This window comes from Mauremys reevesii, linkage group 1, assembly GCF_016161935.1.
Source record: "Mauremys reevesii isolate NIE-2019 linkage group 1, ASM1616193v1, whole genome shotgun sequence".
NCBI classification, from domain to species: Eukaryota; Metazoa; Chordata; order Testudines; family Geoemydidae; genus Mauremys; species Mauremys reevesii.
The window spans coordinates 233,635,977-233,654,795 of record NC_052623.1 but is presented as its reverse complement, the minus strand read 5'-3'; the positions used below and the strand labels follow the sequence as shown (position 1 = coordinate 233,654,795).

Genomic DNA, 18,819 nt, shown 5'->3' with positions numbered 1-18,819 from the left:
TGTTTTATTCCCCCCCATGAAGTTATGTTCATAATATTTAGAAGTACTGAAATGGTGTAGAGTGTAGCTACCATAAGCAGATCAAAGATGGACAAGTACCAATGAGATGTCACCTGAGAAAAATGTATGTATTACAGTAAGCTAAATGGAGATTAACCTTTTCACTCTCAGTTAAATCTTGAAGTCCTTATTCAAGCAAAACTCACTACAAGGAGAGTTTTGCCTGAAAGAGAATTGAATAAGGACTTCACTCTATGGTTTACTTACCTTAGATGGGAAATACTTTAACTTAAGGAACCAGATTTATAACTGGTGTCAACTTCTTTGATTTTCTAGACCTAGTTTTTCTTAATGGATAGCCTTTTTTTCTAATTCTTGCTCTTCAAAAATATTTTGAGGCTTTATAGTCTGGTTATCATTTTCCTGAACTCCAATCACTCTGTTTAAGAAATTGTGGCTTTTAATTAATATTTGAAGGAATCATCTCCTCAGTTTGCAGTACACAGATTTCTTTTAGAGCATCCTTATTCATGGAGAAAGTTCTTGCTTAGTGCTGAATATATTTATTACGTTGAGACACTGTTCTAGTGTCCTGAAAATCATTATCTGTGATAACAGTCCAGCACTAACCTTAAATAGGAGTCATGGCTAGAGCTCCTGCAGAAGATCAGTTGCACAGATATAACTTAAAATGAATAATCCAGTAGTGAAGTACAAGAACAATACAAAAGTCCAATTCTACTGATAGTTGTAAGAGGACTGTGTAAATATGTAAAGTGCCAACCTATGTTTAAATGACTGAATGAGTTCCTCTTAGTCAAATCCCGCAGTCCTTAGCATTTACATAGCTAATATCCCACAGAGGTGAATTGGATGTGTCACAGATCTTGTCAAATGCCCCCTAACCAGACTGCTGTGAGGGTTCCAGCAACTGGATTCCATGTGCTTTAAGCCGTCAGAGACTGAACAGAGGCCATGCGCTGCCCCTAGCTGGGGGTCCCAGGCACACTCTTGCAGTACAGACCCTTTGTCTAGCACCTCCTCCTGAGAACAGACCTTGTAGTCCAACTGCCTAGCCTCTGGGGGACCACTACTTACCCCTCAAACTTTCCATAACTTTAACACACTCTCTCCCAGAACTGTAGCCATGTGGGTGTTTTGGGTTCAGATGTTAACTTTTTAACTGCGCATGAGAGGTGCAACACATAACAAACATGCGGACAGACTTCGTGAAGAATTCTAAACCACCACTGCTCTTTACTTAACCTCATAAGAAATACACAGAGCTATATTAAAATAATACATCTTCCACACATTTCCCTGCAACATTTTTTCTCGTCACTCCAGAGAATTCTTTGGACTGGGGTCTGGATACTCTAGGGATGTCCAAGATCCTCCTTTTGCAGCTCATGGCTTGATTTCTGATTTATAGAGTCTCTCCCTCCATAGGTCAGCTTGGTTTTGCTAATCTTGGTTGGTTGCATAGCTAAACCCCCTTGCTCCCACTATGAAAGCATGCCGGACGTTTCCCCTGTCTCCAGCCCAAAATTTCCTAGATGGCTCTGCAAGTCCCTCAAGTTCATATGTCCCACCACCAGTCGCTGGTTCTTGTGTCCTGCTGCTGGTAATTTTACATTCTCCAAGCCCTTTACTCCTTACAGATGAGCTGGAGGAAGTGATTTGTCCCCACTCCAGCCAACCTCCTTAGTATACCTATTGACCAGTCAGAGCACGGTCATTAATGTTAACTATTCTACTGTCCATTGTTTCTAGCCTGGGGCCATGGCTGTGCTATAGTGGCATAGCTATGGTTTGGCAGGCTACAGTGACAGAAGGTGTTTTTCTATCACTGTAGGAATTCCATTCCCAGAGCAATGATAGTTAGAGCAACAGAGGCATTCCTTCAACCTAGCTGCATCTACACCAAAGGTTAGGTTGGTATAACTATGGTGCTCAACAGTGTGGAGTTTTCACACCCCTGCATGCCATAGCTATGTCAACCTAAGTTTTAAATTTAGACCAGGCCTGGGAGAGTTGTAATGATAGGTTCATCAGCAATGGCGAATACACATTGACATAGAGACATTCCATGATCGTGTTTTTCATAAGAATAATTTGACCATTTCAACCAGAATTCATAAACTGTATAGACAGATTTCTCAAATCATCACAGGATGTCATCTGCATAAATGCCAAATTAGTACTACTAATCTGGTCCTTATCCTTTTAATTCAGGGTTTATTAATGGCTGAAGACTAATCAGTGTGGGGAATGAAATAGTCCTCAAATATTTATTTTGTAAATGGATTAATTGGTACCTTTCTCTGTAGCCATTTGTTATACATGACATGGAAACACTCTGTATGGCAGAGAAGACTCTGGTGGCAAAACTGGTAGCCAATGGAATCCAGAACAAGGAAGCAGAAGTTCGAATCTTCCATTGTTGCCAGTGTACATCTGTAGAGACTGTAACAGAACTTACTGAATTTGCCAAATCTATCCCTGGCTTCTCAAATCTTGATTTGAATGATCAGGTGACTCTGTTAAAATATGGAGTTTATGAAGCCATTTTTGCCATGCTAGCTTCTGTAATGAACAAAGATGGGATGCTGGTAGCCTATGGAAACGGCTTTATAACTCGGGAGTTCCTGAAAAGCCTAAGAAAGCCATTTTGTGATATTATGGAGCCGAAGTTTGATTTTGCAATGAAATTCAATGCACTGGAGCTGGATGATAGTGACATATCGCTTTTTGTAGCTGCTATCATTTGCTGTGGAGGTAAGAGATAAATATCTGTTCTTTGAAGTAATATTTACTATTTCACTCCCATCATTTAGTCATTAAAAATAGAAAAGTATATTTTGTTGCAGTTTATGGAATTATGACAATTCAGTTCTGCCACTAACAATGTTTGTCTCATGTTAAATTATGTTTGGTACAAGACTCATGCTCATTAAGGCCTTAATCCTGTAATGTATTGCACAGGGTCTGCCCATTTACAACATGTTGTTGGATTGGTGCCTTGGGGCTTTCTAGTTTTAAAAGTGGGATGTGAAGAGTATCCAGTCCTTGAGGAATAGGGTTGGGCATGAAGAAATATTTCTAAACTCTGAAACAGGCAGAGAAATACAACATTATGGGACTGATAGTGGAGTTAGATATTCCTGTTTCTTCTAATCTCATCCTTAGAGGCCAATAAAGTTATGGCTTTGATGTTGCTCTCTGGTACATGTGAGTGGACCCCCCATTGAAATCAAAGGGTTTGCGCAGCTATAGCATTCTGCCCAGGCATTTCATATTGCAGGATAGTGACCTTACCCTCTAAGTACAATCCACAAACACTCCCCCCGTCATTATTTACTATAAGACAAAAGGCCCAGTATACCCTGTGAACATTATTTTTTTGATGCACACAAACTGTTAAAAAAAACATTATTAAGGTTGTAAACTCAAGCACTCAAAAGTTAGAAAATGCTGGAATTGTCCATGCCTGTGCACCTCTAATTCAGCCCTCTTGTGCATATTAATATGATCCAGTTTTTACTACATGATCACATGGTCATTTTTTTTCACAGGACTCCTGCCTCATTCAGTGCATAGGATAGTGCTTTGGAGATGCAGCAGGGCTGTGTAGCGAAGGAGAGCAGGAGCCCTGCTTTATTTGTTACAGAAGTTTGAAGGTGTGTAGTGAATGAGATGGAAGGTCAAGGAAGAGAGAGGATGGTATCATGGTTAGGGCAGTTGATTGCTAACCTGAAGAACTGGATTCTATCCCTGCCTTTGCCAAAGAGTTCTGATGTGATGCTTGACAAGTCACTCAAACCAGTCTTTTCCCAAGTAGTCACTAATTGTTTGTGCGCCTCATGTTCTGGGTGCCTGACTTGAGACCTTGGGGTCTGATTTGCAGAAGAACTGAGCACTTACAGCTGCAATTAAAGTAAAAGGAAGCTATGCTTTGAACATAATAAACACACTATAATTCTAGCTACACTGAACAATCAGGGCCTAGGTGTCTCAAATTTGGGCACCCAAAATTAGTGGATACTTTTGACTGTAATCTCTGTGTGCCTCAGTCCTCAACTGTAAAATGTGGATAATAATATTCCCATATCTCACAGGGGTGTTGTGAAAATAAATTCATTAATGATTGTGAGATACTCAGATATTATGGTGATGAGTGCTACAGAAAAGTTCATGAAGAAATTAATAATTCTGTCTTCAGGGCAGGGTCTGCATAATGGGCAGCAAATAAGGCCTGGGGCCACACACAGAACAACAAGGAGAAAACAAAATATTAAATAGCTGCTCATTAAGTGAGCACCAGCCACCCATTGCACTGAATGAGGGAGTCCTGGGGGGAGGAGAGTGAGGGGAGGGAGATGTGATCATGTAGGTAAAGACGGTATCGTAATTAGGCTTGGCAGATTTCTATTTTTATATATACACCGCTACCCCGATATAATGTGACCCAATATAACATGAATTCGGATATAATGTGGTAAAGCAGTGCTCCGGGGGGACGGGTCTGCGCACTCCGGTGGATCAAAGCAAGTTCGATATAACGCAGTTTCACCTATAATGCATTAAGATTTTTTGGCTCCCGAGGACAGCGTTATATCACGGTAGAGGTGTAATTTCAATGGATAATATTGATGTGTAAGTATTTTTATTTTATCGCTTTCAGTTTTCATAGTTGTGGGAGACTGCAGGGGCAGGCAATAATTATTTAATAACAATAGACTTAGAGTCAAAGTTAAAGCTTTATAACAGTTAAAACTAGGGCTGTCAAGTGGTTAAAAAAATTAATCGCAATTAATCACGTGATAAAAAAATTAATCGCAATTAATCACACTGTTAAACAATAATAAATAGCATTTAAATATTTTGGCTATTTTCTACATTTTAAAATATATTAATTTGAATTACAACACAGAATACAAAGTGTACAGTGCTCACTTTATATTTATTTTTATTACAAATATTTGCATTGTAAAAAACAAAAGGAATAGTATATTTCAATTCACCTAATACCAGTACTGTAGTGCAATCTCTTTATAATGAACGTTGAACTTACAAATGTAGAATTATGTACAAAACATAACTGCATTCAAAAAATAAAACAATATAAAACTTTAGAACCTACAAGTCCATTCAGTCCTACTTAAGCCAATTGCTCAGAGAAACAAGTTTGGTTACAATTTGCGGGAGATAATGCTGCCTGCATCTTGTTTACAATGTCACTTGAAAGTGAGAACAGGCTTTTGCACGGCACTATTGTAGCTGGCATCGCAAGATATGTACGTACCAGATGCGCTAAAGATTCATATGTCCCTTCATGCTTCAGCCACCATTCCAGGGGACGTGTCCATGCTGATGACAGGTTCTGCTCGATAATAATACAAAGCAGAGCAGACCGATGTGTTCATTCTTATCATCTCAGTCAGATGCCACCAGCAGAAGGTTGATTTTCTTTTTTGGTGGTTCAGGTTCTGTAGTTTCCACATCAGAGTATTGCTCTTCTAAGACATCTGAAAGCATTCTCCACATCTCATCCCTCTCAGATTTTTGGAAGTCACTTCAGATTTTTAAACCTTGGGTTGAGTCCTGTATCTAGCCTTAGAAATCTCACATTAGTACCTTCTTTGCGTTTTGTCAAATCTGCTGTGAAAGTGTTCTTAAAACGAACATGTGCTGGGTCATCATCCGAGACTGCTATAACACGAAATATATGGCAGAATGAGAGTAAAACAAAACAGGAGACATACAGTTCTCCCCCAAGGAGTTCAGTCTCAAATTTAATTAACATGTTATTTGTTTAACGAGCATCATCAGCATGGAAGCATGTCCTCTGGAATGGTGGCCGAAGCATGAAAGGACATATGAATGTTTAGCATGTCTGGCATGTAAATATCTTGCAACGCTGGCTACAAAAGTGCCATGTGAATGCTTGTTCTCACTTTCTGGTGACATTGTAAATAAGAAGCAGTCAGCAGTATCTCCTGTAAATGTTAACAAACTTGTTTGTCTTACTAATTGACCGAACAAGAAGTAGGACTGAGTGGCCTTGTAGGCTCTACAATTTTACATTGTTTTGTTTTTGAGTGCAGTTATGTAGCAAAAAAAGTTACACTTTCACAATGAAGAAATTGCACTACAGTATTTGTATGAGGTGAATTGAAAAATATTTATTTTGTTTACAAATATTTGCACTGTAAAAATGATCAAAAATAATATAAAGTGAGCACTGTAAACTTTGTATTCTGTGTTGCAATAGAAATCAATATATTTGAAAATGTAGAAAAACATCCAAAAATATGTAATAAATTTCAATTGGTATTCTGTTGTTTAACAATGTGATTAATCGCGATTAATTTTTTAAATCGCAGTTAATTTTTTGAGTTAATCGCGTGAGTTAACTGCTATTAATCGACAGCCCCAGTTAAAACACAAATTATCAACATCACATGTCAAAATATACAAAATAAATATCCTTAAATCAAACTCTTAAGTTCTTGGGCAACATTTTTCTTGCTCTGCTTGCCTGAAAATTTGGATTATTATCAATGGAAACATTTTTTTGTTTCATGTCTGCATGGTGAAATCCAAATTTCCTGATAAGTCTGATCTTTCCAACCTAATCATAATGCTTATACCTATCCCTAACTCTTATCCCATTCCTGTCCTCTCCTAGCCAGTCTGTCTTCACTCCTGAGGTGTATCCTTGCCTAGCAAATGGTAGTCTTGCCCTTCTGGACTCACCATCCCAGTCACCTGCAGCATCCATACCCAGTCCCTATTCCCTACCCCCTCCCCACCACTTCTACCAGCTCATCATCTAATCAGTCTTTCCCCCACCACAGCCTCCAGTAATGATGCTCCTAGTTCAAATTTCCCTACCCAGGCTCCTTCTCCAATTTCATTGTCACCCTCCCTCTCCGAGGCGCCTTGTCCAAGTCTGTTTGCCCAGACAGTCCCAGTTGTCCCTATGTACCAAGGCTTCTCATCAGATCCATCTCCCCTTCTCCAACATCCTAACACAAAGGCCTCCCTTTCATTTGCCAAATTTGAAATCCCTGTTCCAAAGTACAGGTGTGCGATAGCTTTCCAACGGAAAAAAAAATTTTTTTTTTAGCATGGTCAACATATGTTTTTCGCAGCCTCGTATTTAGAAACAGCTGAAGTTCCAGCCTGAGGCACACACCTGGCATGGAAAATTTCAGCCCACATATTTGTCAAAGTTATGAGCAACTGAAAACATGTTCTGATAATGGGAAGTCTCTCATAATCTTAATAAGTGGTGTTGCCAGCCTCCTCTGTGATTAATTGCACTATGGTAATACCTATCAAGTACCAAGCCAGATTGGTGACTCAATGTGTTTGGCACTGTAGTAACACAGTAAAATATGTTCCAAAGAGCTTACTAAAAATACGCAAATGCTTAATCTTATTCATCCTTCTGATTTGGGTTGGAGACCCCACAACCTTCATGTAGAGAACATAAGATCAGATATCCAGGCTAGACATGTCCACTGTACTATAGCAGAAGGTTTGTGAGTCACATGGAGAATTCTCTCTTCAGCCCATCTTGAAATAACATTGGCAAAAGTCATGAGGATCTATTTATTTATTTAATAAAGTTAGTCTATACCTGTACTCCTGAGAGAGTATTCCATAGCTATTCAGTTGTGTTTCAAAAGTTCACTAATGACAAGATTTTACTTTGTCCCTGATCCAAAATCATTGGTATCGATTGGAATAATGTCATTGTCTTCAGTGGACGCCTGGAGCAGGCCTTACGTGCAGATAAAATGTCAACAATGGTAAGATTATATGACATGTATTCTTTTTTGTTTGTTTTGAGAACAGATCGTCCTGGTCTTGTAAATGTAGAATATATTGAAAAGATGCAGGAGGGCATTGTGCATGTACTAAAACTTCACTTGCAAAACAACCATCCTGATGACATCTTCCTCTTCCCAAAACTCCTCCAGAAAATGGCTGACCTCCGACAGCTTGTCACAGAGCATGCTCAACTTGTTCAGATAATCAAAAAGACTGAATCTGATGCACTCTTGCATCCTTTATTACAAGAAATCTACAGCGATATGTATTAAGGGTTTTTTGTAATTTTTTCCACGGTATTTAAAGCCAAGAGCAATATTAATAATAGATGAGAGAAAAATTACTTTGTACAGTTATCTGCTGTGCTGAATTCCAGAACATGAAAAATCTAAATTGTAGATAACTGGAATGTCACACTTCTTTTGTCGTGGGTTCTTTAAATACTTTAGAGAAATTACATAGTGCTTATGAATTTGCTCATAAGAAGCTTTGGTTAATTTGAAATTTGAGGGTTAGCGAGAATGTGTATGTACTGAACAAGTATATGTTTAACAAATCTGAATCTGTTAACTAACAGACCTTGATTGATCAAAATTATATTCTGTATTGGGCTAGTCATTGAGCATTAATTTACCAAATAGGGCAAAATTTGTTCAAGATACGTGCACTATCTTCTATAGATTATGTACTCTTGGTTTAAATACTCTCCTGTTCATTATTAAGAACCAACTAGCACTTTCAAATTTTTCTCAAAGAATAGTCAGGCTAGATGTATCAAGTGGCTGGGTATAACTATACATGCACAGGTATATTTATTTGAAAGATATTTACTTTGTTGCTGTCTGAATTATGAGAGGAATAGTACTACTTAAGTAACTTTAGGATTAGCCTTTTTAAAAGAGTCTTTAAAAAAAAGTTAATTAAAGGATTATCATGGTGTAACTCACATAATCACTTCCCTGCCACTGCGGGAGCCTTGGGCACTGGTGCACCTTGGTCCCTTCTATTCTCTGCCTATGGCACGTAATAGTCTAGTCTCCCGTGGGAGGTAATACCCAATGATCAAAATTAGACCAACCAAAGTATCAGTGTGTGGGTCCTGGGTAGTGCTGGTGTTCTCTGATATACAGGAGGTCAGACTAGTTGATCTAGTGGTCCTTTCTGGCCGTAAACTGTAAGACTCTATAAAATACGTCAAAGATATCTTACCAAGCTGCTTGTTAGTGAATTGTACTTTACAATGGGGGAATGCTTTTTCAAAAGTGTTCTAATGAAACTAGGCAAAAGTCCCTTTTGGGTGGAGATGTAGTATATTGTATGCATCTTGGAGAAGTCTTAATTGCTGAAGATGAAATTTTTACTTTAAAATGCCATTTTGAATTAGCAGGACTTGGGGAGTCACCCAGAAGTCTGATTCTTGCTCCAAGGAAGCTGAATTCCAGATTGTTAGAATACAATAGCTTCAGGTGGTGGTCTACTCTGAAAAATGATTGTATAAACAAGGCACCTTTATTCTTAACAGATCTGCACCTAATATGTATTCAAAGTCATACATATTTACTGTTCTGATAAAAAATATTATTTTACACTCTCTGCTTATATTACCCCCTCAGAGCCAATCCAGCTGAGTGAAATGCCTTCTGTTCCTCCTTGTACATTGTCAACAGAACTATTAACTAAATTCCAAATACACTATATTCTGCCCTCCTTTTACTCTACCACACTGGAGACGACAGGTACAGAATGCAGAATTTGTAGACACTGATTGCACAGTTGTAAAGGAAGAGGGCACAGCTTGGAGAAAATGGTTTCATGTAATTGAGAGCAGAATCTGAGCCACAGTGTAGTTCTGACTGGTGATGTAAGCCAGAATAACATAGCTTGAGTTTATGTCCATGTTGTCTGCAGGACTGGCAGATAGAACAATCATGTTACAGTAAACTGAGCACATTTAATCTGAAAATCATTGAAACATAATAGACATGGAACTCCATCATGCCACTTTTCAGAGACTACTGTATAAAGAATGAAAACAACTGCTAGCCATGAGTTTCTTTTGGGAGTAACATTTAATATATTAAGAGAGCAGAAGGAGACTGTCTTTATCTTTCTTTTCCTTTTTACCCCGAGAGTTTCTCCATTGATCTTTTTTTATGGGGTGTTTAAAACAATGATCTTGACAGCCAATTTTGACAATACTTTCATAGTAATACTTTCTGTGGCTGAAAAAGGGTCAGTTTTCATGCCTGCTTTATTGTAGCATGGTTTCAAGGCCTCAGAATCATAAACCTTCACTAACAGAATCAACTTGGGAGTAAGGATTGATAAATCCCAGAACACAGAACAGCGATCTCTGTTTTCATCATAGAACTTGTTTCTGCTAGAGACTTGTTGTTACAGTTAGGCTTTTGGTCATTTGAGCCTTACATATTGAGTGAGATTAGAGTGATTTTTTTTTCAACTTACACATTGCAAGTGTTAAAAACAAAGTATCTATACTTCCATCAGTGTGCTTAGAATCTATTCCAGTTTCTGTGCTTATGTAACTTCTCAGGCACACACAGCTCAAACTGGTGCCTGGGTCTGGGAGGGGAAAAGTAAAGAATGCATATACACAAAATGATGGCATACATGCTACCTTTCCCATCCACGATTTTTTATTTTTTCACAACCAGCAGCAGTGAAAAGTATGGATATAGGACACCTACCTTATTTATTCAATTTGATAATAGATTTTCAAGTTTTATCAGAAAATAGTGGATTGAGAAATGATCTGCTTTTATGTATTATTGCAGTACACTGTGACTCTTGAGAAAAATGAGAGGATTTCAGCAATGATACTTTCTGCTACTAAAAATGTTTCCCATTGAAACTGCAAAGTTCAAAAATCATGAATCAGATGCTAAAAAATTATGAGGTTGGCTTAAAAACTATAAGACATATCACTGATGTCTTGGATTTTGGGGCAGGGGATGTTTTAGGGGTTTCTAGGTCACATTTTCAAACTTTACTCCCAAGAATGAGGGCTAGAAACTTAAATGAAGGCTGAGATTCTCACATAATCATTTCTTTGCAGAAGATGGGGCTTTAAATAAATTATCACATATTGCAAGACTCATAATGAAACCATAAGAGTTGCCAGTATTTGACTTCTCAAGTTAAATATGGACCTAAATACTCTCGATCTTTTAAAATATTTCAACTTCCTATTATTATCTGTCCTTCTGGAAATGTAATTCAGACTTGTTCCAGGTTTATTACATTTCCAGTACACTGTCCCTGTTTGTTTCCGACTTTCGTATAGATCCAAATTCTGGACCTTTGCACAGGCCTTAAATAAACAAAACTTGCTTAGGTAAATGTCCATGGGAGTCAGGGAGGGCAACTTTCTTACCCTATTGAGCAGCACCCAATACACCCACTTTTCTCCAGGCAGGTGATTAGACTGGTGGAGCCACATAATCATTGTCACACTAGCTATACCCTTGCCCATCCCCCACCATTCCTACCACCAGCCATTAGTCTCCGCTGCTTTGGAGGAAGCCAGTGTGGAGTAAAGTTCAGTGCTGTCCAGAATGCGTGCAGTGCAGAAGAATCACAGTGATTCCACTGACTTTAAGTTGCTGTGCTTCCATTGAAAGGGAGGTAGGGTTTGGCCCAGAATGAATAACTATTACAGTGAATTATGAATTTTTGGTTTTGCCATTTGGGATAAAATGTGATGTTTTGTTGCCTGGATGGTTGAGCAAGGGCAGCACTTTCTAGAGAGAGAGTCTTCAATGCAATGCTAGAATTGACTCAGCAGGTAGATGATATGCATATGGAGTTACTACTGTTTATAAAGCTTCAATTAAAGTATTTGTTCCTCAAAACTCAAACCCTCAGAATGCTTATCCTGTATGGGGATGTGATGCAGCTGACTCAGTTTTAGGCGCATGCCTTGTGTTTGACTAATACTAGTCCCCATAATTAAGTCTTTGACCATCAGCCATTATGAATACCTGCTCTGTTAGGAGCTCTAACAGTTAATTCCTTGCTGCCTGGTAGTTAAGGAGACTTTTTTGTTTTGTCCACTCTCACCTCATCTGCTGAATAAAACCATCTCATTTTCCTTCAGTCTTTCATAAATCCTGGTCTTCCTGGTGCCTCTTTGTCTGATACTAAATACAAAGGTGGAGCAGAACCTATTAACCTCCCTAGTGCTCTTGTTTAGTTAAATAGCAGCTGTACACACCACATCTCCCCAGATGAGGCAGTACGCTGTCCCACCTCCACTTGTATACGCTATGACTACGAGCATCTGAGTACATCTGCACCCATGTCTATGTACTTTCACACTTAACACCAATAGTGCTAACCCTGCTGATGGTCTCTACAGCTGTGGTTGGCATCACTTTCAGCATTCTTGATGTATGCAGCACCCACATGTGTGTAACAGTGAACAGCACACTTGGTGTGAACCTGATGACTATGGTAGCAATGGCACACATCCAGAGCCTCTTTGCATTTCAGCTAGGATCTTTGTTTGTCAGCAAAGTTCCTGATCTAGAAATTCATTCATCAAACATCTAAAAGTTTTTAAATAGGAAAAGACAGCAGTTGCATTTCAAGACCGGCTAATGTTTTGGGTAGTTTCCATAACCATTTGAATTTTGATGAGTGTTTCAAAGAGCTACAATTAAAATTAACATATAAAATATATGTACAAAAAGTATTTGTCTAGGGGTTACAGAAACTTGAACAAGATGGTAACAGATCCTAAAATTCTGGGAGATTCCACTGAGTGCATTACAGAGATACCTATACTGCCATCAAAGAATACAAGACACAGAACAATTTTCTCAACTGTAAATTTAGTATTGGTATACAGAACTTATTTTAGCATTACATTTTTCACAGATTTAGCTCAGCTACCTCAACGGATTATCACAGTAGACACTAACAAATTAGATTTTTCAAGATGGCTGCTTTTGTGAAAGTTTACAGTTTGAACTAAGTACTAACAGATTCCTGAGCAAATTTCATCATGCATAAAGGAGTCAAATCATGCAAGCTTTAGGGTTTTTTTAAAAAAATCAGTTATATACAAGAAAGAGTGGTCTTATTTAGAAGAGAACACGATTACAGACTTGCTGGCCTGTTTGGTACATCATTACTCTGACTAGAAGCAGGTTCTAGGGGAAATTGTGTAACCTTAATTTTAATTCATTTGGTTATTCTATTTAAAGCTTTATTCTGATTTCAAAGTGTGTGCATGCAACCCTCATTAATACAAATGAAGTTACTTGTGGATACCAACATATCCCTTCATTTCAGGAGCCCATCTCTATTTTAAATGTGCTAAAATTAAAATGACAACCAATCAGAATGTTTTCCATTTACCCAAACTGAACTTTTTTGGCATTTAAAAATGCCTTAATTTTCATTTTCCTGTGCCTTTGGGTTTCTGGTTCCAACCAGCTGCTAAAATGTCGAAATGCTGCCAAAGAGCTTATGTTTGCACTATTTCTGGCCCAAACAGATTTAGGAAATACCAGCAATTGTACCAGAGTCCATTCTAATGAGATTTCTAGCACAAGTTTTGTAAACTCAAGGGGTTAAGATAAGCATCTAAACATGTTTATCTTAAATACTAAATCTGTGAAAGTTTACTCATTGCTAGAATTAGGTCCCACACTGAACTAGCAGTTCTGAGTGGTCTTTCATTTCTAATGGACAGCTTTATGGTAAGAAGTCTTAGACAAAGCAGATGGCGAAGATTGCATTGTAGCTACCTAAATTATTTCTGGTCCTCTTCCATTTCAGCTCAGTTTGTCCCTTAATTTTCAGTCACAAAGCTTCTATCTCAGAGTTTTTAAAGAAGAAGAAGAAAATCAGCAGTTATTTAAATCCACTTATAGCCATTGTACTATTTTATAATAAAATTAATGAATGGTTGAGTATGTCATAAAATTGGTACTTCATTCAAAGCCATAATCCTTTATTAAGGCTTGTTGAATTGAAAGGCACAGTATGAGGCTTGCCTGTACCTCAATGCTATTTTAATAACCACATTCAAATTTGAATATCTGTGTTTAATCAAGTTTGTTAACCCTCAGGTACTGAGTGGTTAAATTTACAATATGGAGGTTTGAACTAAGATTAGTGGTATTGTTCAGTTTTGTCTTTTGTTTTTAAACTGAATGTGATAGTGTTTCTTTAAACTTCCATATGTAAAATATACAAATATAATTGCAAGACAAACTTTTAGTAAATTATACCACAAAAGCTTTAGAGGATATATGTAAATTATTTAAGTGAAACTCTATGGGCCTGATTTGCAAACCCTTAGTCACAAAGAGAATACTTGTATGAGTAAAGGCCACAAGGTCTCAAGTTAAAGATGCTATTAATTTGTTTGTGGACTTAATTACCACAAACTATATAAAGGACTGTGTCATGCTCCCTTGCCCTGGACTCTGCCTCAGTTTCCACTCCATCTGTATAAATCAGACTTCTACCATTTTTAGAACCCTCATCCAGAGGGTTCCAATAATAAAACAGAAACTAACACAGTCTCAGCCAATAGTCTCTCTGGACTCTTGTTCTTCTCTCCCCAAGAAACAGTTATGGGCCACCCTGCCACCTCAGCATTGGCTGCTGTTCCCCATCCACACTGGGGTTATCGGTCTCTTGTTCCAAATTGCCTGCGTCAGCTATTCCCTCCCCACAAACTTACTCCTTTTCAAAGGACTTTCCACCTTCCTACTCACTCCCCAGAAGCTGCAGGTCTTTCCTGTCCAGAGGCACCCACCAGCTCTCTTTGCAGAGCTAATAGGATTTCTCCTACTGTCCTTCTTCCCTGATAGTTTCCCTTAGGCTTCTCCCTACTACTTCCAAGCCCCAGCTCAGTGTTCCCCCCCTGCTCTTCCTCATGTAGGATCCTTTCTAATCTGTGGAGGTCTCAAGTCTTCCCCAAAGAGAGAACACTCGTGGGTAGCTTCCTTATACTACTCAGACAGTCTCCTTATAGAGTTCAGCTGCTCCATTACTAATTTGGCTGATGAGGTATCACTTGGAGCACCTCATTGCTCCAAAGTGTAGTTCACAGGGCGGTGGAGGGCAAGTGTTGTGCAAAACTTTGGGACATATGCGTGTGTGAGCATTTGCAGTTGTAAACAAGGTTTGAAAATATTTGTATGTAGAATGTAGACTTCCTTTCATTTCTCTTTTGATACAAGTAAGTCTGGCACAGGATAAACTGTAGCTGTAAAATATTTAGTTAACATAATTAAGGGTTGAGGCTCAAACTGGCCAAGGTGTAGGGTGGACTTCAGAACCACTTTCATCTTTCCATGCACTGCAGTACTTTAGTTTTCCTACTAGGCTTGTAATTAAACAAAGAGAGGTCGTTTCTATATAATTCCTGTAGACCTACGTTTCTCTCATAATTTATACTTAAATTTTATGAGAAGTTGATTTTTGGCTTTACCGGAATAAAGCTGTCCTATTGTTTATATAAAAAATAATTTTGGTGCCACACACACTGAGGTTGAACTATGATTTCAAAATTATGTAACTGTTTGACTATACAATGAAAACTAAGTAATAATTAAAATATGCAATAACTTGGAAGTCGTTTAATTTTTCTATAGGAACATTCCTTTTTTCCTATGACTTTAGATCAGTGGTTTTCAACCTTTTTTTAATTTGCAGACCCCTAAACATTTTCAAATGGAGGTATGGACCTCTTTGGAAATCTTAGCCATAGTCTGCGGACCCCCAGTGGTCCACTGGCCACAAGTTGAAAACCAGGTTCTATGGTAAAGACAACCTTTCGCAGACCCCTTAGACATAGTCTGCAGACCCCAGGGAGGTTGAAAACCACTGCTTTTGATATAGACTAAGACAATCTATATATAGGCCCTGATTCTGCATCCTGTGACTAAGGTAGAATTCCATGTTTGCATGGATCTCTTCTAGCAAATCCTGATGCAGGATCAGGCCATAGACATTAAGTTAATTATTTGTAATGGTTAAATTTTTTTCTGAAGAATTAAAAAATGACACCCAGGACAAGCACAGTATGTTCTAATTGTTCTAGCCATGATTTAATTTGTTGCTGTTTTGTTTGCAGTACATAATATCACATCTTATAATGTTGGTGCAACTTTAAAATTGTAGATGATATATTATCATCCAAGTTCTCTGTGTTCATCGATGTGTCAAATTTCTATTAAGAACGTATTTGTAAAAGATGTACTATGTTTTCTTTTGGTAATCTATTTTTTCTGCACCGGATTAACGGTCTGGGGCAGCAGTAAAGTAAAACCTGCGAAGAGCTACATCAGCTATGTCATGTTATACTGCAACTGTATAATAGTGTGATTCCTGTTAACAAAAATCATCCCAGGGGCAAGGTGCTTTTCTAAGCAATATCAATGTGTTTTAATAGTTTTATTAAGGCTTCTTTCAGTTTCTTAATCTATTTCAATCCTGGCCTCTTTTACCTTTCTTAAATTTGTCTGCCTGTGAGATCACAATGGCAGGGAGAGATGTAACGGAGCAACAGAATAGCTAACGCTGAAGACACAGGGCCAAATCCTTCAGTCTTGTTGATTTGCCAAGGTAAACACCAAGGTCCCAATCCTCAACAATGTGAGAAGCCTATACCCATTGGGCTACTTGCCTAAGTAATGACGACTCACAGGAATATTAGTTGCAGGACTGGCCTGAGTAAGGACTGCAAGATTTGGCCCAGTTTATTTAATGTAATTTAAGCATTTTGGAGTATATGCTCCTCTTGATATGCATGTTGGCTCCCATTGTTACACACATTTGAAAAATCCTGATTCATGATTGCTGTAAAAGGTTATGTGGTGACTCAGAATGTTATCGTTTACCTCCCGGAGGCTACAGTACTTGGGTTTGGAACAATGTTAACCAGCTGAAACACTGACAGTAAGCAAATGGGGCATCCTAATTGACTGCATATGAGTTCAGGACTGCCCAGAGGATTCAGGGGGCCTGGGGCAAGGCAATTTCGGGGGCCCCTTCAACAAAGTTGCAATACTATAGAATACTGTATTCTTGTGGGGGCCCCTGCAGGGCCTGGGGCAAATTGCCCCACTTCCCCTTCCCTTCCCTCCCCGGGTGGCCCTGTATGAGTTCAGTAAAAGTATCCACTGTCTGTTTATTTTTTTTCCCCTAACTTGGCTTTGTAAGATTTCTGTAACAAAATTGCTGGATTTGTATACAAGTCAACTTCAAATACATCATAGCTGTGCTTTAATACCGCTGACATATTTACATAGCATAGGTATATTTTGCCACATGGAAGCCAGGACTGCCTTCATGGAGGCCCCATCTCTTCGTACTGCCTCCTGCTTTCCACAGTAAAGTAGAATCGTTATTATCTAGTCTTGATGCCATGTTCCCTCCCTCTCCTCTCCTCTCCTCTCCCCCCCCCCCCCCACACATATTGCCAACATGCCCCAGCATTTCTACTCAGGAAGCTTTTACTAATTAGGGTGGCTAATGCTCAACCAGCCAGCATTAACTGAATGGGTTATGGGGAGAATGATGCCATGGAAAGAGGCTTTCATGCATTCCCACTCCTGGAGTTGATTCCCACAGGGTGCGTGTGTGAGGGGAGCATGCTGATGAGCCAGGATTCCATCTCTATGTCCTTGATCCACAGACAGCTACTAAGTATTCCCCTTAGCTTGCAGAAGTGGAAGAGAGCATTTAAGCCTTGATTTATTTCCTTGGTAATTACAGAGAAATAGTCAAAGTTGTAATATTACTGATTTCACAAAAGAAACGTCATCAAACAGTAAAGATCAGTTTTATTGACTTCTCAAAGGATCGACATTGAAGATTAAAAGCAGTGAACGGGAGTAGAAACAGCTGTTGAATTTTTTTTTTTATTAAAGTAACACACCAAGGTACTTGCACAGTGGTGTTCATTTTAATTTTTTTAGAATGACCCATAGTATCCAACGTGACACAAAAAAATTATCACTTTTTTGTCAATGCTGCCATTAATTAAAATCCTAACCTGTGGGGGGTCATAAGTGGTTAACTCAGCACAAATATAGATATAAAAAACATTTTATGTCAGGGTTTCCAGTTGTCTGTCAAACTTTTCTTGGGTGCCTTTTACTTGTATTAAATGTACAAAAGTGTAGTGAAAAATGTATCAAACTCATCAGTAGCAGATATTGCTAAGTGGGGAGGAGTCAAAAATAATTCTCATGGAGCGATTGTCTTCCTGTAAAGTATCAGTAACTCAGGTTAAATCCCATATTACTTTTTAGTCACAACGGTGCAGGTGATGTTTTAAGAGAGAATGGAAAGCCCTGGTAACACAGGGACTTGTAGAAAAGACAAAGTTAAGTGGTCCTTTGCACTTCTACAAGCAACGACAAAAAAGTTTTTTTTTAATTACTAAATATAATGGATTCTGAATATTTGTTCTAAAATCAACAGACTGGAAACAGGCCTGTAAATTGAGTTTTTTTCTAATTTTTATTTTACATTCTGATTTTTCTCTCCTTAAGAATAAGGGATTGAGCTGATTAGTGATTGTCATGACTTGTAAGAACCGTATGCGCTTAAAGTCATACTGTAAGACTGATGAATGTAAAGATGGTTAATTTAAAGCTATGGTTTTGCCTTAATGGTTTAAAAATAAAATATTTTTAAAAATTGTATCAAGTTTTAATGAGTGGTGCATCATGAATGGTGTTTGATTTTCTTGGTGATAAGAGACACATTCACAGTGATCACGTGTCCTGTATTTTTAAAGCAAAAAGCTTTGCCACCCTCTGCTGACTGCATCCAGCATTTAATCAGAAAGAGCTGAAAGTCCAAATTGGGTCCCTCATTCTGTAAACACATTTTTATATACACATGAATAACTTTTACACACGTGACTAGTTCTGTTTTAAACTCAGTGGGACTACTCACTTAGCTGTTCACGTGCATCAGTGTTTG

The 18,819-nt window shown here is 38.3% G+C and overlaps 1 protein-coding gene across 1 annotated transcript in view; it reads left to right on the top strand.

Annotated features, from left to right (window-relative positions):
* Positions 1-18,536, top strand: part of PPARA (peroxisome proliferator activated receptor alpha) — a 48,336-nt gene extending 29,800 nt beyond the window's left edge. The window contains 2 exon segments of the mRNA XM_039540622.1: positions 2,331-2,778; positions 7,867-18,536. Of these exon segments, the coding sequence (XP_039396556.1) occupies positions 2,331-2,778; positions 7,867-8,114 (696 nt within the window). The 3' untranslated portion in view covers positions 8,115-18,536.
* The last annotated feature ends 283 nt before the right edge of the window (positions 18,537-18,819 follow it).